At 42.7% G+C, this 18,066-nt stretch overlaps 1 protein-coding gene across 2 annotated transcripts in view; it reads right to left on the bottom strand.

Moving 5' to 3' along the window:
* The window catches only part of LRRC43 (leucine rich repeat containing 43), a 227,860-nt gene that overhangs the window by 5,630 nt on the left and 204,164 nt on the right, over positions 1–18,066 (bottom strand). The window contains exons 10-11 of one of the 2 annotated variants that reach the window (XM_069214927.1): positions 16,098–16,295; positions 6,703–6,787 (exon numbers count right to left, since the gene is read on the bottom strand). In XM_069214927.1, the coding sequence (XP_069071028.1) occupies positions 6,703–6,787; positions 16,098–16,295 (283 nt within the window). The remainder of the gene's footprint in view (positions 1–6,702; positions 6,788–16,097; positions 16,296–18,066) is intronic. The other variant, XM_069214928.1, reaches the window with a different exon arrangement.

Below are 18,066 nucleotides of genomic sequence, written 5' to 3'. Positions count from 1 at the left end.
GGCGGTAATCTGAGTGGTGGGGGGCAGCATGAGTAAGCAGTGGCGACTCCACCCTGGGGGGCTCAAGGATAGAGAATTCTGTACATACATTGGAGAAGGTATTGCAGACTACGCCAGATTTATTACCTCCCAAGGCATGTCCCACATCACATTCTGGGAATGGCTGAAGGTGGTGGCGTGGGGAAGGATAATTTTGTATATTATGGGAGAAAAGATAGTAGAGAAAGTCAGTCCCTAAGTCAGCAACTGAACACACTAGAAGGACAACAAACCTCCAACCCAACAGATGAGGAACGACAGCAACAAGAGACTGTTCGATTTGCCCTAAAGTAAAAAGTAAATGAAAACAAACGAGCGCCATTACCGGAGACACCTTTGCCTACTACTATGAATCACTCTACCAATCATGCCCGCCTACTGCGCTGGAATGCCAATTGCACGAAATTTGATTATCCCCAAGCTCCCCATCGAGCCCAGAGCTGATCTAGAGCAGCCACTCAAGATAGAGGAACTAATCTCAACAGTGCCGAGCATGCCTACCGGAAAGGCTCCAGGCCCCAACAGCTATCCAATAGAATTCTTCTGAAAATTAATCTCTGAAGTGATTCACCAGAAATTAGATATGTTCAATGAAGCCCTTCAAGTCGGATCTCCCCCCCAAATATATGTGGAGCCACTTTGGTAGTCCTTGCCAAGCCAAGTAAATCTGCAACAGATTGCACCCCTTATAGGCCAATCTCTCTGATCAATGTCAAGGCTAAAATATTTGCAAAGGCACTAGCCACGTGGCAAGGGATGGTACACGCTACCTGATCACTGAGGATCAAAACGGCTTCATGTCAGCCAGGGAACAAGACATAGAATTAGAAGACTCCATAATGTTCTTGTGTGAGCACATGAACTTACTGAATCAAACCTAGTAGCTCAACTAGAATTCAAAAATGCATTTAATTCAGTTGAATAGACCTTCCTCCACTTAGTCCTAAAATGCATGTAGATCAGAGTATACTTTTGCAAATGTGTTCACTTACTCTACAGCGGCCCCTGGGCAAGGGTGAGGGTCAATAGGCAATTATCCCAAAAGTTCCTGATACAGAGGGGTATTACACAAAGCTGCCCACTGTCTCTCTACCTCTTTGAGCCATTGGCTGATTGGAACAGGTGCTCTGGTCTGAAGATTGAGATATTCCGAAGGCTCAAAGGATCACATCCCTATATATGCAGACTTTGTCTTAATGTTCATACCGAGATCTGAGGTCTCTATTCCTATATTAGGGGTGTACAGGGATGCAATGGGCCTCCGGGTGAACTGGGGAAAATGGCAACTTGTCCTGTTAGTGGAGCCCCCTATTCCAGGGCCATACAGATACCTTGACATTCAATACAAGAAAGACCCCTTCAAGTACCTAGGGGTGCAGGTGTCAATGGACTCCAAGACCTCCGGAGGCTGAACATAGCCGCCTCGAGCTCAAGGTCAGGAGTCACAATGCACGCTGGGGGTCGCTCCCCCTATACCTCCTAGGGCCTTTTGCTCTATTTAAGATGATTGTGCTCCCCCTGCTACTGTACATCCTACAGAGCTATCCATACATGATACTACCTCAATGATTTGCCAAATTACAAACTGAGATCAATAGCGATGTATGGATGATTTCCTCCGAGAGTCACACACAAAAAATGTATCCAGGCGGTACTCGATGTTGACATACAACTATACTACTGAGCGGTTCAAATGCTTCCAATCAACAACTGAATATGTGGGCACAGGGACTACCCGAACACCCAAGCAGAAGTGTCTGAATTTCGGGACTTTGCACCTTGCACTAGGGCACCAGGATCCCTTCAAGGGCATCTCCTGTAACAACTATTCCTATTGAATGCTAGCACACATTCCTAAGGAAATGCCTGTATGGCTGGGAAGTGGCTCAGCCTGTAGGAGAAAAGGTTCCAGAGGTGGGACAAACCTGGCATTTCCAAGATGGGAGCTGTCTAGACACACAGGACCTTGCTTTCATTCAAGCAACTGAGCACCGTGTATGATCTACACCAATCCCAGTTTTCCCTCTAGCTGCAACTGAGATGGGTTCTAGAACATCTCACAATGGGAGAAATCTTTGGGGATGCCACCTAACGCTTGAACAAGACTCCAGTGGTCAACACACCCGATCTCATGGCACCCTTGCAGGAACATTGGATCACTGACATGGGGGAAATAGATGAGGAAGACTGAGTAAATGCCAAAATGGGAACCAAGCAGCTAGTGATTCTGACGTGATTAAGAGTGATGCAATTTAAATACTTTCATAGTGTGTACTACACCCCCTATGGTTATGGAAGATAGGAAGGGCCCTTAGTCCAGAGTGTCTGAGATGCAGAAGTCCTACAGAGAACTGGATCCACATCATATGGAAATGTCTGGTCATATGCATTTACTGGCATAGAATACACTCTATGTTGGAAGAGGTAATAGGTACCCCAATAGGGCAAGACACCAAAATGGCAATCCTGGGAGTGTAACCGGGGTAGGAGTATTTCCGGGGACAGCGCATCATGGTGAGTATTTTGTGAGTATTGGCCAAGCAGGATAAAGCCAAATACTGGAGATCCAGAACATGAAACACACACACACACACACACACACACACACACACACACACACACACACACACACACACACACACACACACACACACACACACACACACACACACACACACACACACACACACACACACACACACACACACACACACACACACACACACACACACACACACACACTCTCTCTCACTCTCACTCTCACTCTCACTCTCACTCTCACTCTCACTCTCACTCTCACTCTCACTCTCTCTCTCTCTCCAGGAGGGGCTAAGGGAAATTGGCAATTGTGCAATAGCCCAGGAAAAACTATATAGATCAAGAGGCTGTCCTAACAAATATAGCAACATATGGGGACTCTGAAACAACCACTTTCACATTCTGTGAACCAGGAAAAGATAATGGGAACAAACCAGGCTATAAGTACCTGCTTTGCTACTTATTTGTCAACTGAGGGAGTGGCAGGGTTAATGTGGTTGGGAGAATACAACCCTGTGAGGTTCTTCTGAGACAATGCAGATCCGTGTACAAAGGGCTGGAAACAAGTGAGAACTGTGTCGTGGAAATAGATATATATATATATATATATATACACATACATATACATTACCTAGTTATAGTCAGGACCTAGGGCCAGATGTAGCAAAGGGTTTTTCCCATTCTGTGTCAATGGGAAAATGTGTTCATACATATGGCCGTTAGTTTCTATATAAAAAGTGTTTTTTTACTTGCCTATATCTTTGGCGCCACTTGAAAAATCTTCACTAAACTTCCACCAAAAAATGTTGCTGTTGTCTGGAAAGTTTTGGGATGATCCATCAAGGGGCGGCTGAGAAAAAGGTGGGATCCCGAAACACGTTTTCCCCACATATTTTTCCACAGGGATTTTTAACAGCGATAGCGCCAAAACTAATGGACGGAATTACACCAAATTTGGCAGAAAGGTAGGTCCTGGCCCAGAAAGCAACCTTTTTTTGGTGTAAATGCACTCAGTAGTTTTTGAGAAATTAAGGGGAAAACAAATTTGTATATTTAGGGACGCAAAGGATGAGAGACCCCTCCCAATCTCATGCTGAGATATGATTGGCTGACAGTACTTCAACAAGGAAGCCGTTCAGTGTTGTCAGCCATGTTGTGACTCGACTTCAGCAGAGTCAAGGAAAAAATAAGGAAAAAGGGCCAGGGTACGAACACCCTGACCCCTTAGTGCTGGTGGTGGGGTAATAAAGGGACCGCCCCCCACCCTCCCCAGGGCTAAAAAGCATTTTTTTTATTTTACAGCTGGAGTCACAGTGGATCCACCCATCCCTGTAAAACATATATTTTTTTTAAACGAAGTTTGGGCTACCGCGCTTCATCTTCATTAAGCCCCCAGGTGGGCCAAGGCCCAGGCAAATTTGTACAATAATGATGGGGGCCCCCGCCCCCTCCCTCTGCCACGGGGACTGCCACCTCCCCAGGGCAAAATGGAAATTATGATGTGAGGGAGGCCCGTCAGCCTCCCCTTCAGCCACAGGGACTGCCACCTCCCCGGGGCTATAAACAAATATGAGCGGGGGGCGTGGGCCCCAGCACCCTGGGGATCACCACCTCCCAGGGGCTATATCAGAAATAATTAGAGGGGGTCCATTTCAGATCCCCTTTAGCCCTTGGGATTACCACCTCCCTGGGGCTATATCTTGTTGGTGGGGGGCTGCCCAGCACCCTTTGTGGAGCCACTGATGGCCCTGGGGACTGCCACCCCCAAGTGCTGGCTCCTGCTATGCTATGTTTGCAGCCAAGCCACAGCAAACACTTTGTTTTTTGACAGCGGGCACTGTCTCACACTTATTCTCACACCCAGAGAGGCTGCGGCCAACTCCCACCATGCACAGCCAAAGGGCATTGCACAGCATGGGGTTGAGGGATTGGCCGCAGGGTCTGGCTGCAGGCCAGGTCTTGAGGGCAACCTCCCTTTCGCGCGGGTGAAGGCCGTCCACGGTGCAAGGATTGGTGCTAACAGGGGGTTGGCCTCGGGGCCTGGCTGGAATGCAAATTACTATATGTTAAGAAAACTACAGAAATTCACTGAAAAAAACAAAGGTTACAGGGACGTTATAGTTAGGAAATAGAACTTTAAAAAAAAAAAATTTTACTTAAAAAAACAAAGGTTACAGGGAAATTATAGTTAGGAAATAGAACTTAAAAAAAAAATAGAAATTTACTTAAAGAAAACAAAGGTTACAGGGACATTATAGTTAGGCTCACATTTTAACTGTACAGAACCATGGAAATTCTCCAGTTATAGTTAGAGTTACCTCACATACCTCAATTAACTATAACTCGTGCCCTAAGGTAACTATAACTCATGCCCTCGCCATGTACTGCTAATGACCCCACAAATTAGGGCACTCATGACATCTTTGATAACATTATTGATAATATCTATGTAATATTTGCAGTAAAATTAACGTCCCTATAAGCTTTGTTTTTTTTTCAGTGTATATATATATATAACACATTTCATTTTTTTTATTGAAGGGAAAAGCCTCTCTACCCCCAACCTTAATTTATACATATGGAATTTTATGTTTATATAGTTTGTTTGTTTTTATGGGTATACCCTTCAAACCTCCAAGTCCCTCCTGTTGTATGTTTATATGTGCACTTCCCAGTGCTTAATTTGTAAAAAAAAAAAAAAAAAAATGTAAGTGCCAGGGCTATACTCAGGAGGCCACCGCAACTTGCACAACCCATTGCCCTTGTCAGTGCTGCCAATGACATACCTACATAAACACTAACCATCACACAACTACAGGTTTGACAATTCAGACTGTCTGAGGCCCCCAAAGCTATAAGAATGGCTTGGTCGGCAGGTATTAACTGATTTTCATGTATAAAGAATAAATAAACAACGGTTGTTCAGCTCAATGACACAGACCGCAACAGTGTGGCAGCTGTCATAGGTGCAGGTGCTGAGCACCGGAAACCACCGGCCCAAATTAAGCACTGACACTTCCCTTATCTCTCTTCCTCCATAATATTGACCAGTCACCATTCCAAAATATTCAGAGTGTTTTAAATTAGTTAGATGTTCTTTAGTAAAAGTTAATTCACTTAATTTTTTGAAATTGTGTTGCAATTTACAAATACATTTTTAGGCTAAATTTGAGCTTTTGTGACATTAAGTTCAGTGATTAGTTTGGTCTAAGTTGTTATGGGAAAGCGATTTTATTGTAAAAACGTTTTTTGAAAAGTAACTTTGGTACAAGATGTTTTGGAAAACGATGTCATCAAATGCTACTACTGGACCGGGACCCCCAAGCCTACCAGGGAAAAGAAATAAAGTTTGTATGAAAGAACCAGTGTGCGAGGTGGATTTACAAGAGCACAGCTCAATCACTTCACCAAGAGGCTACAACTGAGCACACTTTGGTCCTAACGAGCCGAAGAAGATCATTTTGGTGGAAGGAGCCTCTTACAAGGCAATGAATGCAAAGTGCGAGTTGCTACTACAAATTGGACATCTAGAAAGAAAGCAAACTCTTAAAGGAAAACTAATTACAAACCAGGAATGGTTTTCTTCACATTTGTCCATGTAAACAGTCTGTCTTAAGCAATATTATAATAGAACACCTTGCCATAAGGAAACAAACAGGAGCGTGAAATGTAAATCTGCTTTGTAAATCTTCGAGCCTGCTCTAGGATTTGCGGCCAGAAATCATTATCTCCACTGCCCGCTACTCCTTGGTCACTCCCAGTATTTCTTTTGTGTGTGTGTGTATAAGTCACACATTACCAGCATTAGGCGCAATCAGCTCACACTTATCTATTAAAGTTGTGCTTCTGTTTTCTTAGTGTGTCAAGTGCATTCTGTTCAGGTGAAGATTTCTAATGTAAAATAAAACGCGCCACGCATCAGTTTCATGAAAAGCAGATTCGCAGTTCTTTGTACTGTGCAAACTTCTGGATGAGTTGCTAGGCAAACGGATAAACAGGTAAAACTATTCATAAACACTTGGACGGACAGACATGCTGATATAAAGACAGACGGACACACGGATGGACAAACAGGTACGGAGATCGGCAGATTCCACAGTTTACAGCGGGACTATGAAATGTTACCTTTACTAGATGCGGTTGTTTTTTGACTTGTTGAACTGTCTCTTCCACTTTTTGATTTTTTGTCTTTACTTTTCTTTCCCTCTTGCTGAAATAAATAAACCTAGGTTCAATGAAAGCCTGATGCTGTTTAAGCACAAGTGATCTTCAGAGGATTTTAATTAAAGAGAAGGTATACTCCTGCAACATCTAAACGTCTACTTAGTACACAAAGAAATAACAAACACAGACTTCTGTATTGGTTAAGCGCAGACCTGGCAGCAGTGTAGTGTTGTCCATGAAGCAACAGAACAAGAACTTTAAAAAGCGAAATGGGTAGCAGAGATCAAGAGGGAGAGAGGGGGTGTTTGTGTGTGTGAGTGCGACCCCCTCCAAAATAGAGCAAAAAACAAAAATCAATGTATACACCTATGTAAGGCGTATCAGTGATAAAGAGAACTACTTTAGGGCGATTGGAGGGAGGCCTACTTTGCACCCCAGGAGCTGGCTATATCAGTGCGTTTGAGGATGGTGCAGATTAACTACTTCCATATGACATACCTCACTCCACGGCGCTTGCGACACATGAGTTCTTGGACCTCTGTGAGGTGCGCGAGGTGTGGTCAAGTGGAGGCACATCTCTTACATGTTGCCTGGGATTGTCCGAAATCGCGCCCCTTCTGGGAGGGGGTGGAGAGGGAAGTTTCTACAGTACTGGGCCACTTGATTGATTTGAATGTGAAGGTGGTGATACTGGGCCTTTTGGAGGAGTTGGGAAGGGCCCGAACGGAGAGAACATTCATTGGGCTGGCCTGCCTAGTGGCCAAATGAGACATTGCACAACAATGGAAAAGTCCAGAGATGCTGTCCGTCACGAAGTGGCGAGGGTGGATAGACTGGTGCTCTCAAGTAGAAAAAACGATTTATGAGGCAAAGGGATGTCCTCGGAAGTACGAGGCAATCTGGGGGAAGTGGAGGGCACATCGTGGACTGAGCTACTGAACAATGTATTTGCCCTGGGCCGGGATGGTGGGTATTCTGTTACCAAATGCAAATCATGTACGGACCCATTCTATTTACTTGTGCTCTACTGTACTCACTGTAATGTTGTTGCCTTTTGTTCCCTATTTAAAAAAATAAATAAACTTGGATATCAAACAGAGAACTACTTTACCATTTTAACCAACTGGCAGTGCCACTGAATGTCCTGTGCCAGTGGGGCTCCTTGTCAGGGGCTCCGGGGCACAACCCCGCCTCCTGTGAGCCCCACAATCCGCACTTCTCCCCTTTAAATTCCAAACGTTGTGCATTAATTTAGCAGTGAATGTCTTTCGTGTTTTCATGAACACTGCCATTGGACAGGCCAGCCCACTCAGCTGCCTCTCCATGTTCCTGATGACAGGAGGAGGAGGAAGAGAGGGTTGGGAGGGCACAGGCATGATCCAGCTAGAAAGTGCTGTTAAAACGCAACACTCTGTAGGAGGATGTCTAGATTGCGCATGTCTGAGGGGCATAGATCAACTACTGTCCCCTCACAAAGGCACCATCCATTTAATTTAGCAGACATACTGCGCATCAGACTTCTGATCTGCTGCAAAGGAAGCAAGGTAAGGAAAAAATGTTGTTTCTTTGTTCATTTAAGTATGGGTTTGTAAGTGTGTCTGTGAGTGATTGAAAGTGAATAGGATTGAGTGAAAGAGTGTGTGTGGGTGTGTTTGATGGTGTCAATAATAGTGATAGCCAGAACCTGCATGAGTCAGTATGAATAAGTGAAAGTAATTATGAAGAAGTGAGTGGAGGAGTGTGAATGAATTAGAAAAAGTGACTTATTGGAGATTATGAGAGGGAATGGAAGTGATTCATGGGTGTAATTATCAATGGTGCAGCAGGTGCCGTTGTACCAGGGCCCAGAGTTAGTGAGTTTGTGTGTTTGTAAGTGAGAATGAGAGTACAAGTGTGTTTGTGTGCGAGTAACAGTGAGTGGGTGTGAGTATGAGTGAGAATGAGTTAGAGTGAGTGAGGTGGGATAGAGTAAATATGAGAGCAAGTGAGTAGGAGTAAAGCAAATATTTAAACAATTGGGGTGAACTCTTGGCAGGTACTGTGCAGCACCAATTTCAAAAGTATTAGTTTCCACTGCTGGGAACATTTCAATAGAAGGCAAAATTAATCTCATATCCTTGGACTTTGTAAGGATAAGACCCAGAATGAGTGCACACCAAATGGTATGCACACATAAACTTGAATTATGTTTCAGTTGTGCATTGAATATTTATTACACTGTCTCTAATTCTATGAGAAAGACTTTCTTTTCAAACATTTACCACCAATAGTCAAGGGCATGTTTGGAGCTTAGTCACTCCAAAGTGAAAATGAATTGCAAAACTGATGAATTTTAGATTGAGAACCAGTATTGTTTTTTGTTTAGCTTTGAGGAAACCAAGGTTTCGCGAAATTACAATCATATTATGAATTAATTATTGCACCTTAATTTTCAACTTATGTGACTTATTTACAACACAACCATCACAGAAGTATTGAAGCTGGTATTTTAAAGTGCATTTAACAAACCTGTAACATGAAGTGGTACCTCATAAAATTTTTGTGTATATCTGATTTGCAAAATCTTGGGAATAGGTGACACACTGGAATGCACTGCGACTCCACGGAAACTAAATTACTGTTGAGTGCTGTTGGGGCTCCATGGTATCCATTTAAGGCACAGCTGATTTGAGCAGGGTGCATACACAATGTTCTTATTCTCTGTGTGGTGTTGGTCTAACCTGTAGACCATCGCAAATATAGGTATCTCACTACAATATTACTACAACTTTACTAAAAGCCCTGCTGGGGCAAGTACTTTTCTTCTATAATACTTTGAGAGACAGTCTACTAACACATTCTTGCAATCACTGAAGATAAAATTAGACAAACTGCAGTGAGAATTTGTTCACCCAGAGGATCTGCTTATATCTTGATTCTAGGTTGAAATCACATGATGGAGAGCCGGAACTGAACTCAGCATTCAGAACAGCCAGTCTTACTCCCTAAACAATCTGCTCCACGTACTGGCCCGGAAGAGGTAGTAGGATATTTTGTACAGTTTTAAAACACGCCTTACTTGTGGTGCTACAAAAATGCCGACATATCCTAATAACCTGTGGTACATGGGACACGTTCTGGAACCTGATGGACCAGAACTGCTAAGTTAACCAGCCAGAGAAAGCACTGGACTTTCTCAAAATATCCATGCTTTTCTTTAGATCAGTCCTGCCTCTGCAATCAACTCAAGCTATCTATTGGAACTGCCATGCGCAGCTTCATCGACAGTGCAGGAACCTATGAAACCAGACCAGTACATTGCCAGAAGCAAATGTAAAATCATGAAAAGTTTTGTCACATTCTCAGAGTCAGCAACATGCTGCTGGCATGCATGTCACATCCTGACTGTTGAGTCGCGTACCACTTACCGGCCACCTGCCACTACTGGGGTTCAATAATTCAACGACTGAGGTTTTGATCATATTTCAATCGAAGCTTCTGTAGAACAACCTCTACTGAACTCCTGCTGTCTGACCACTCCCGTATGGCGTTTCAATCTGGCAAATGAAATATGAAAATAAAAGAAACAATTCGTCCCTCTGTTATGCTCTGGGGAAATCAAATCCGTTTATTCTTGTCTGGGTACAGAAACAAAGACGCTGTAGACCAAAGCTCCTTCTGCAAAGCCTGCCCTTCAGATGATATGGACATCTACATTGCACTTTCTGATCAGTTCCTCTCCTGCTAGTTCAATTTAGTGGGTTAACAACAATCCCCATGTTACGATATGTGCTTTCGATGCACCAGCTTTGAAGGCCATCATTTGAACACTCTACCCATTATCATGTGCCTGTGCCTTGCTTCTCCGGACCCCTCTGTGCGGGTGCTCATTTTGTTAGCATGTCTATCATTGTCTCCATAGTCATCTTTCATGGTCTCTTTGATGCAATGACTTATCTTTCTTGCCACCTTTTTGCACAGCTGTCTCGTGACTCACTACTAGTAAGGCTCCTAAAATGCAAAATGTACTCAATCTGGTTGCTGCACCATCAATGCAATCAAGAATGCAAGCACCTCAATTACGTCCAGGTACTCTAAACTGGATTCTGGGACTTGGCCTTGGCAAAAACCTACTAAAAAAAGCGCTGTCCTCTACACAATAAGGAGTGTAAATAGACAACAGAAATTGCAAAAGTTGATTGGGTCAGATATGATCTCTATTGATTTTTAATTTTACGATAACACAAATATGGCTACTCATCATGAGAGTATCAAATCGAAGTGATGTCTCTGATGCTTAAGCCACTGTAAATAATACCACTTTATAACAAGCACTGAACAGCCAACCTGTCTTGCCTTTGAAATGGTGGCTAGCCATTGGCTTAGCCAATGCATATTTGTTTTGGCATATTAAATAAGAAATATAAAATAAAATCTGAAAATAGCCACCAGATTCTGGCGACAAAGAGGCATGCAAAATTCCAAGATGGCCACCACAACATGTGCATCCATTATAATGTCTTAATGCATGTGCATGCAACACCAACCATCGTGGAATGTGCCTTCTTTGAGAACATACCACTCCAAGATGGCCTATGTGGTGTGTGGGTGTTATGATATTTCAACACACAGTGGCCATTTTGGAATGAGGTTTGTTTGATAAAACACATTCTAAATTTAAGGGTAAGTTACAGTTCGAAGCTGGCTTACGGCCATTTTCAAACAGTAAATTAACTACCAAAAAAGGGAAGGTCCAGGAGCACCAAAAGGAGTGAGTGCACTAGTGACAGAGTCCAGCTGCCAGGCCCTATAAAAAAGAAATGTACAGAAAAAAAGCAAGGAGGGGAAAGTTGGGATAGGATCGGAAAGGGGTGAGTGGCCCGGTAACAGTGCAATGCTGCTGGCTCCTCGTCAAGTAAAAAAAAAGTGAGGGAGCAAGGAGGGAAGGAAAGCAAAGCAAAGCACCCCCATGGAGTGCTAACCAGAAAATAAAAAATTAATCCAAGTCATGCAATCCCAAGGATGGCAAAGAAGAAATGCTCCACAAAAAGAAGAACAGGGAAGAAAGCATTGAGCCAGAAGCCTGAAACTCAGCTGGACAAAACCATTCAATCATGGCCAAGATGTTGACGCAATATCCATTTTCAAGTCGGAACACTTATTCACAATCCCGATCCTGGTCTTCCACTGCCCGAGGTAAGGGCGACTGTTTCTTGAAACCATTATGTCAACCCACACTAAAATATGAGGTAGGAAAGTGCCCTTGAAAAGCTGTCTTCTCAGGGGAAAACAGCCAAAAGTGTAAAAAATACTCCTTGCTGGAGAAAGACTTCAAAGGACTGAAGAAAAACAGAAATCAGCAATCAAACAGTGGAATACTTCTAGAGTTAATAGTTAGGATCAGCAAGTGTAGGGAGGAAGGGAACAATGGAAGGAACATGGATTTGTTGAGACACACCCTGGAGGGTGGAGGCTGAAGCCTTTATATAGAAACAGAGCAGGGAAAAGGAAATTACCTCAAATGATAGCAACCATAAAGGTTTGGAAAAATGGGTAAATCAGGAAGAAACAAAGGAAGATATAGGCATGATTGACAAGGAAAAGAGAAAAGAATGAAAAGTGAACTGGAAGAGCTGTGGAGGAACTTTAAAAGGCAGCTGCAAGCTCTAAGGCACTTGACTGTCATTTTGCAGCTGGAGGAGCAGCAATCAGGAGAGTAGGGGAACGAGAGAAGGCAGCTCCAAGTAAATGAGACACAGCCTGCAGCACAAGGACTCGAGTGGTTTTATGGTGCCCAACAACTGCAGAGCCATGGAGGGTAACACAGATCTTGAACATCCAGAAAGCTGGAAGGCTACTGATACATCAGTGTACTCCCCTGCTGAGGCCCCAGGCTTGTAAGGAAAGGCAAGAGGAAAACCAGTGAATCAATCTAGGTGCATTGGCTACAGAAGCAGGAACTTAAGAAGCATCACTATAAGCATAGCTTATATGAACCACTGAACTAAAAACTGTAAATTATCTCTGAAAATCCAAGAATCACAGATCTGACTAATCTCACATTCTGGTTTCCCATCCATTATAACAGGAGGTGGAACAGAGCTCTGATGACAAGGATCAGGCACATAAGGCTTCATCTCAGAAATAAGATAAGTGGGGTGAATCTTCCAAGAATGAGGAAGATGGAGCCTAAAGGCAACAGGACAGAGCTACCACAAATAAATTAAAATACTGAGGCTGAAACTGGACTCGTAAATTAGCTTGTGAAGGAACCTGGAATGAACAAACTTCATCTCCCACCTTAAAGTTTAGAATCAGTCTTCTTAATTATCGATTTTAGCCTTCATAGCAGTTTTGGAATCTTGTAAATTATGGGCAATCACTTGTCTCAGACTCAGGCCCTTCTAGAAAGTCAGCAGCAGCAGGCACAATAGGAGTAAACAGAGGGGTAGCCGGAAAGGAACAAGGATGAAAACCTGGATATATAAACATGAAGAAACCCTGGTAGCAGTAGAAAAGTAAATAGAGTTATTATACAAGATTTCTGCCAAAGGTAAATATTGCAACCCGTTATTCTGAGTGGCATTACTAACACACCTCAGATACTATTCACAGCTCTGGTTAACCCTTTCTCTTTGTCCATTGGATTGCAGATGATAACCTCAGACAGATTCCCAAGGTAGAACAAATTGAGCACAATAATCCTGAAATTCACTGACAGTCTATGTCTGAAATTATGGTGTTAGGGATCCCATGAAAGCGGGTTATGTTGGCCAAAAATCTCCTTACCATCATGCTGTTAGATAGAAGTTTCAGAAATATGGAAAAATTGGCCGTATTGGAAAAGAGGTCTATGGTAACTATGATGACTCGATTTCCCCCAGATTGGTGTATGTCCACAAAACAAAATCAGTGGAAATAGTGTGTCATGGATGAGGGGGAACAGGCAAGAGCTGCCTAACAGCTTATGGTGGACTGTCTTAAACCGTGCACACACAAGACAGGAGTTTATATATATCTCTACATCCAGGCAAACTGTAGGCCCACAAAAGAAACGTAAGACTAACTCTTAAGTTGATTTAACTCCACAGTGTCCTGTCACTGCAATGTCATGATACATACCTAGATTCTTGGTTTGAAGGTCCTTAGTAGGGATCAACAGGGCCTGTTGGAAAACATATAGGTTCTGGCAGGAGACCAAGGGTACTTGACGCTAAGAGGCACAAAGGTCTGCTGGAGAAAGTTCAACGTGAGCGTCTCTCACACACTGCAAAAAAAGATCTTGCCAGATAGACTATCTTACCAGGGTGCAGAAGGTCTAAGATCTTTGTTGCATGCACCCTCCAACTAGACTGGAGCCTTTTATATAGCAAAAGAACAGGAAAAGGAAATAGCATCAAACATCACAAGGAAAAAACTATACAGGATTGGGAAAATCAAGAGAAACAAAGGAAGAGATGGCCATAATTGAAAAGAAAAAGAAAATAGAACGAAAGCCTGAACTGAACTACCTGCACAGGATCTTTAAAAGGCAGATGTGAACTCTCAGACAGATGAGTGAGAATGAGATCCTGCATGTATGGGCCTCTTGTGGCATTTTGGGATGCTGAGGAACATGGAACCATGCAAGGTACCACGGGTTGCCATTGTCGCCACAATCCACTGCCTGTATCTTATTAGAGTCAACAGTTCTTCAACAACACCTTTACACAAATCTTAAATGGAAGTACCACAAAGTGTTCGCTCAGCCTGTTTATTGAATGCTTTATAAACTGTTGGGAAAACGTGTATTGCATTGGTTATATGACTGCAATGAAGAGGGAGGGAACCCTATCTGAGGCATAGGCAAGAATATAGTGAAATGTATAACAGAACTGATCAGTCCTAAGTTTACATTTATTTAGTTAAAGCATGCCTCTTTGAAACAGACTGCTTCAGTCTTATTTTATTAAACCTAAAGGCAGCCTTCAACTATATTACTGTACATGGCTTTGGAAAACTCTGGAGTTGATTCTTCTATTCTCAATCTCTATAAAATAAGGTTCAGTGTAGCATGGGACCTTGAGTCTTACATTACAATCTTGTGTTCTGGCCTGCCAAGATTTAAGAGACTTAGGATGTGATCCATTTAGTTTTTAGAGTTGGGTGATATTATGGAGAAAGTTGCTGTGCTTGGCTTAAATGGTGGAATGGGCTACAAGCAAGAAGGAAGCTATCATTCCCAGTTTGTGAAGAATGGTGGTACCCTCTCGGAGTGATGACATAATAGATAAAGTAGACGATGCTCACTTAAAGTCCTGTCTGAGAAAAGAGAGGGAAGTGTTCAGTACAGACCACATTCAGGACTATAGTCAGCATAATACAAAAGGACACTGAAAGAAAAATGCATTCTACATGACATTCCATATCTGAGCTTTATGCGAGCCATTTAGCTTAAAACCACTTTAAAACCTCTTAAACCCCCTTTTTTCTAATCTAAGACCGTGCTGTCGGTTATCTTCCTGTTGCTGTTTTTGTACCTTGATGTTATTTGAATTTGCATTAGTCTAAGGAAATTAATTTAGCTTGAAGAATTCAGGACTAAATTGACTATCTACTGCTGGTTCAAAGGCATGTTAGGTTCACTAATGCTTCTTGAGAACCTGCTCTGTGAGTTAATGCAAAGATGTGACACGTGCAAGGTGTCATAGTACAAGACTATAAATGTACATTTGTGTCATCACAGGAGGAACCGTCTGAAAAGGATACAGTACTCAATACCCTCTCAGTAATATTAAGTAGTTGTTTCTGCCACTAATTGGTGGCAGGGGTATAGTTGGGCTGTTCGATCACAATCCACTTCTGTATGAGAAATAACTTTTCAAGGTTTCTGTACAATGATCTGACAAGCATTTGGCAAAAATTCAAAAATACATCAATAAACCATCACACCTGTTATCAATTGGTCAGCACATTCCAAGGACTTATCAGTACTCTTTAGGTTAAATACATTTTATACAACTAGGGATACATCACTAGTAGTTATAGGGCCCACTCCCATGTCAATAGTCATAGACTCTATACAGATTGAATGGGTTCTAGGACTGAGGAAGAGATTTGGCACAGACTGCGTTGATATGTCAATGTTTAATTTGGGTTAATCTGAAGTCCCATGCAGCAGTTCTTAAAACGTAAAAAAGTCACAAAATATTGAAGGTGAGAAGAGAGAGGAGAAGAGACGATGTGAGTGTGTGGGGGCTCCTTAGTAAATACAAAGTAAGATATTTGGGGACTTTTTGGCATACTTTTCTGTGCAGTAGCTATTTTGCGTGAGCTTTAAATTTAATAAATGTTTTATAGTTTGTTATTTTAACCAATACCTTTCTAAAATGCCTTACTTTGTTTTTTGCAGTTTCCACGATTGGTGTCGTAGCCAACACTCCGAAGTCACAGACTGTATCAACGGTTTGCTCTCCTCCTACCAGCTTCTCCATCTGCAAACGCAGGGATCCCAAGATCCGTCTAATGGGAGCATCAGGGCGAAGTTCAGACAAGTTTACTTTTTTCTTTTTCTGCTTTCCACTCGCTTTTCGGTCCTTAAAGGGAAATATCAACAGTTTTTGTGGTGTTGGTGTTGTAGTGTCAGCTACATCTTTCATTAACAATAACTCAATCATGCAGTGAGCTTCACAGAGGAAAGTAAGCTATGCAAATAACATTGAGCGTATCTGTCAGTGTCATCCCAGATGTTCCTGTGGACAGGTCTCCAGTGACTCCACCCACCTCTAAGTATTCAGCCAAGTGACCAGCTACTATTTACTGGAATGAAGGTCAGGGCAACTACCAAATCAGTCCTTTTGGGGCCTCAATATCACCTCAAAAAACCCATGTGGCCCGCTGTTCTATACGTCTTCAGGTAGCCAGTCAATCAGTAAGCAGCAAGGCCCTTTGTGAGGGCACCATTTGGTTCAAAGAGGTTAAATTGTCCTTGAAGTTTTGCACCTCCCTCGTTGGTCCAGGAAAGTGCCTACACGCAGAACCCATGCCCCTCATCACATGTCTAATCTCAGGCACATCATTCACATCAGCATGCAAACACAAATCTCACATCCTTAGGCACTTTTAATGCAGTCAACATCATAGACATGGCTCAATCCTCCCCCAAATGACATGCTGGGTACCCTCATCCCCTGGCACAGAGCACGCTGACTGCAATCACAAGATTAGTGGAGGGCCTTCCAATATCTACAATTTGTTATAACCATGGCTGATTTCTCACTTGACACATTCCCATCTCTGCATCATGTGGCACCTATTTTACATTCAATTCACCTCCTAAAAACAGCAATAACTTCTTCAAAGAAAACCTCATCACTATCACTTTCATTAATCAAAACAGCAACTTTCTAACTCAGGGATTTCAACATAACAGGTGACTCAACCGCTTAGAAAAAGAAAAACTCACATCAGAAACTTAGACACCCTTAATGAAATACAGCACATATAGCACCCCGCCTCCCACATAGCCACACCCTAGGCAACACCCTCAAGTTTTATATCATCTTCCTGGCCAGTATCAACTGCAATACTCCAACCCCAGGCTAACACTGTGCCATTCCATCATTTACCAACTGTCCACCCACCTAAGCCAACCTAACTCAGCCAATAATCTGTACCAATAGTTTAAGCAAAGTCCTTCTGAAGCACTCTTCAAAACCTGGTCATCCTTTTTCACCATTGCCCAACGAACTAACAACAATAACCCTCTCCAGCAAGCCTTCAGTAGTGCTGCAATAACCAAAGTAAATGAAGATGCTCCACTGAAACAAGCTAACACTGCACACCTGGTATAACTAAGAAATCTTGGTGACATAAAGAATTCACACAGAAGAAAATAAATGGTGCACAGGACACTTTCAGTACAACCTAACAGAATTAAACAAAATCCATGGATGGAAAAACCACAAAAACATCCAAAACAACCTACCACACAGCCACACACACACCAATTTTTGCCTGACCACCGGGTACTTCAAAATCTTTTGGAGTTTATAGGCCAGTGAATTCCACGCCTGGGTAACTTAAACCGCAAAGACTCCTGAATCTCTACTCGCATTTTAAATCTAGATATGGGCAGAAAAAAACCTGCTCACTCGAGTAAAGACTGACTGGGGCAGCAGGTCTATGTTTTCTCATCAGAAAGTCAGGTCTTGACGCGGATACTACCCTCTGAGTAAAAGACAGTACTTTAAAAACATGAAATTGATGTTGCACTGCCTGGGCCAGGGAAATGTGATCCCATTTCTAAAAATTCAGTAGGATTCAAGAGGCTGCAGTTTATAGGCAATCCAGCAGATCCTTGAGTTT

Source organism: Pleurodeles waltl, chromosome 11 (assembly GCF_031143425.1).
Source record: "Pleurodeles waltl isolate 20211129_DDA chromosome 11, aPleWal1.hap1.20221129, whole genome shotgun sequence".
Classification (NCBI taxonomy): domain Eukaryota; kingdom Metazoa; phylum Chordata; class Amphibia; order Caudata; family Salamandridae; genus Pleurodeles; species Pleurodeles waltl.
The sequence above is the reverse complement of the archived record's forward strand: the minus strand, read 5'-3'. Positions and strand labels throughout refer to the sequence as shown.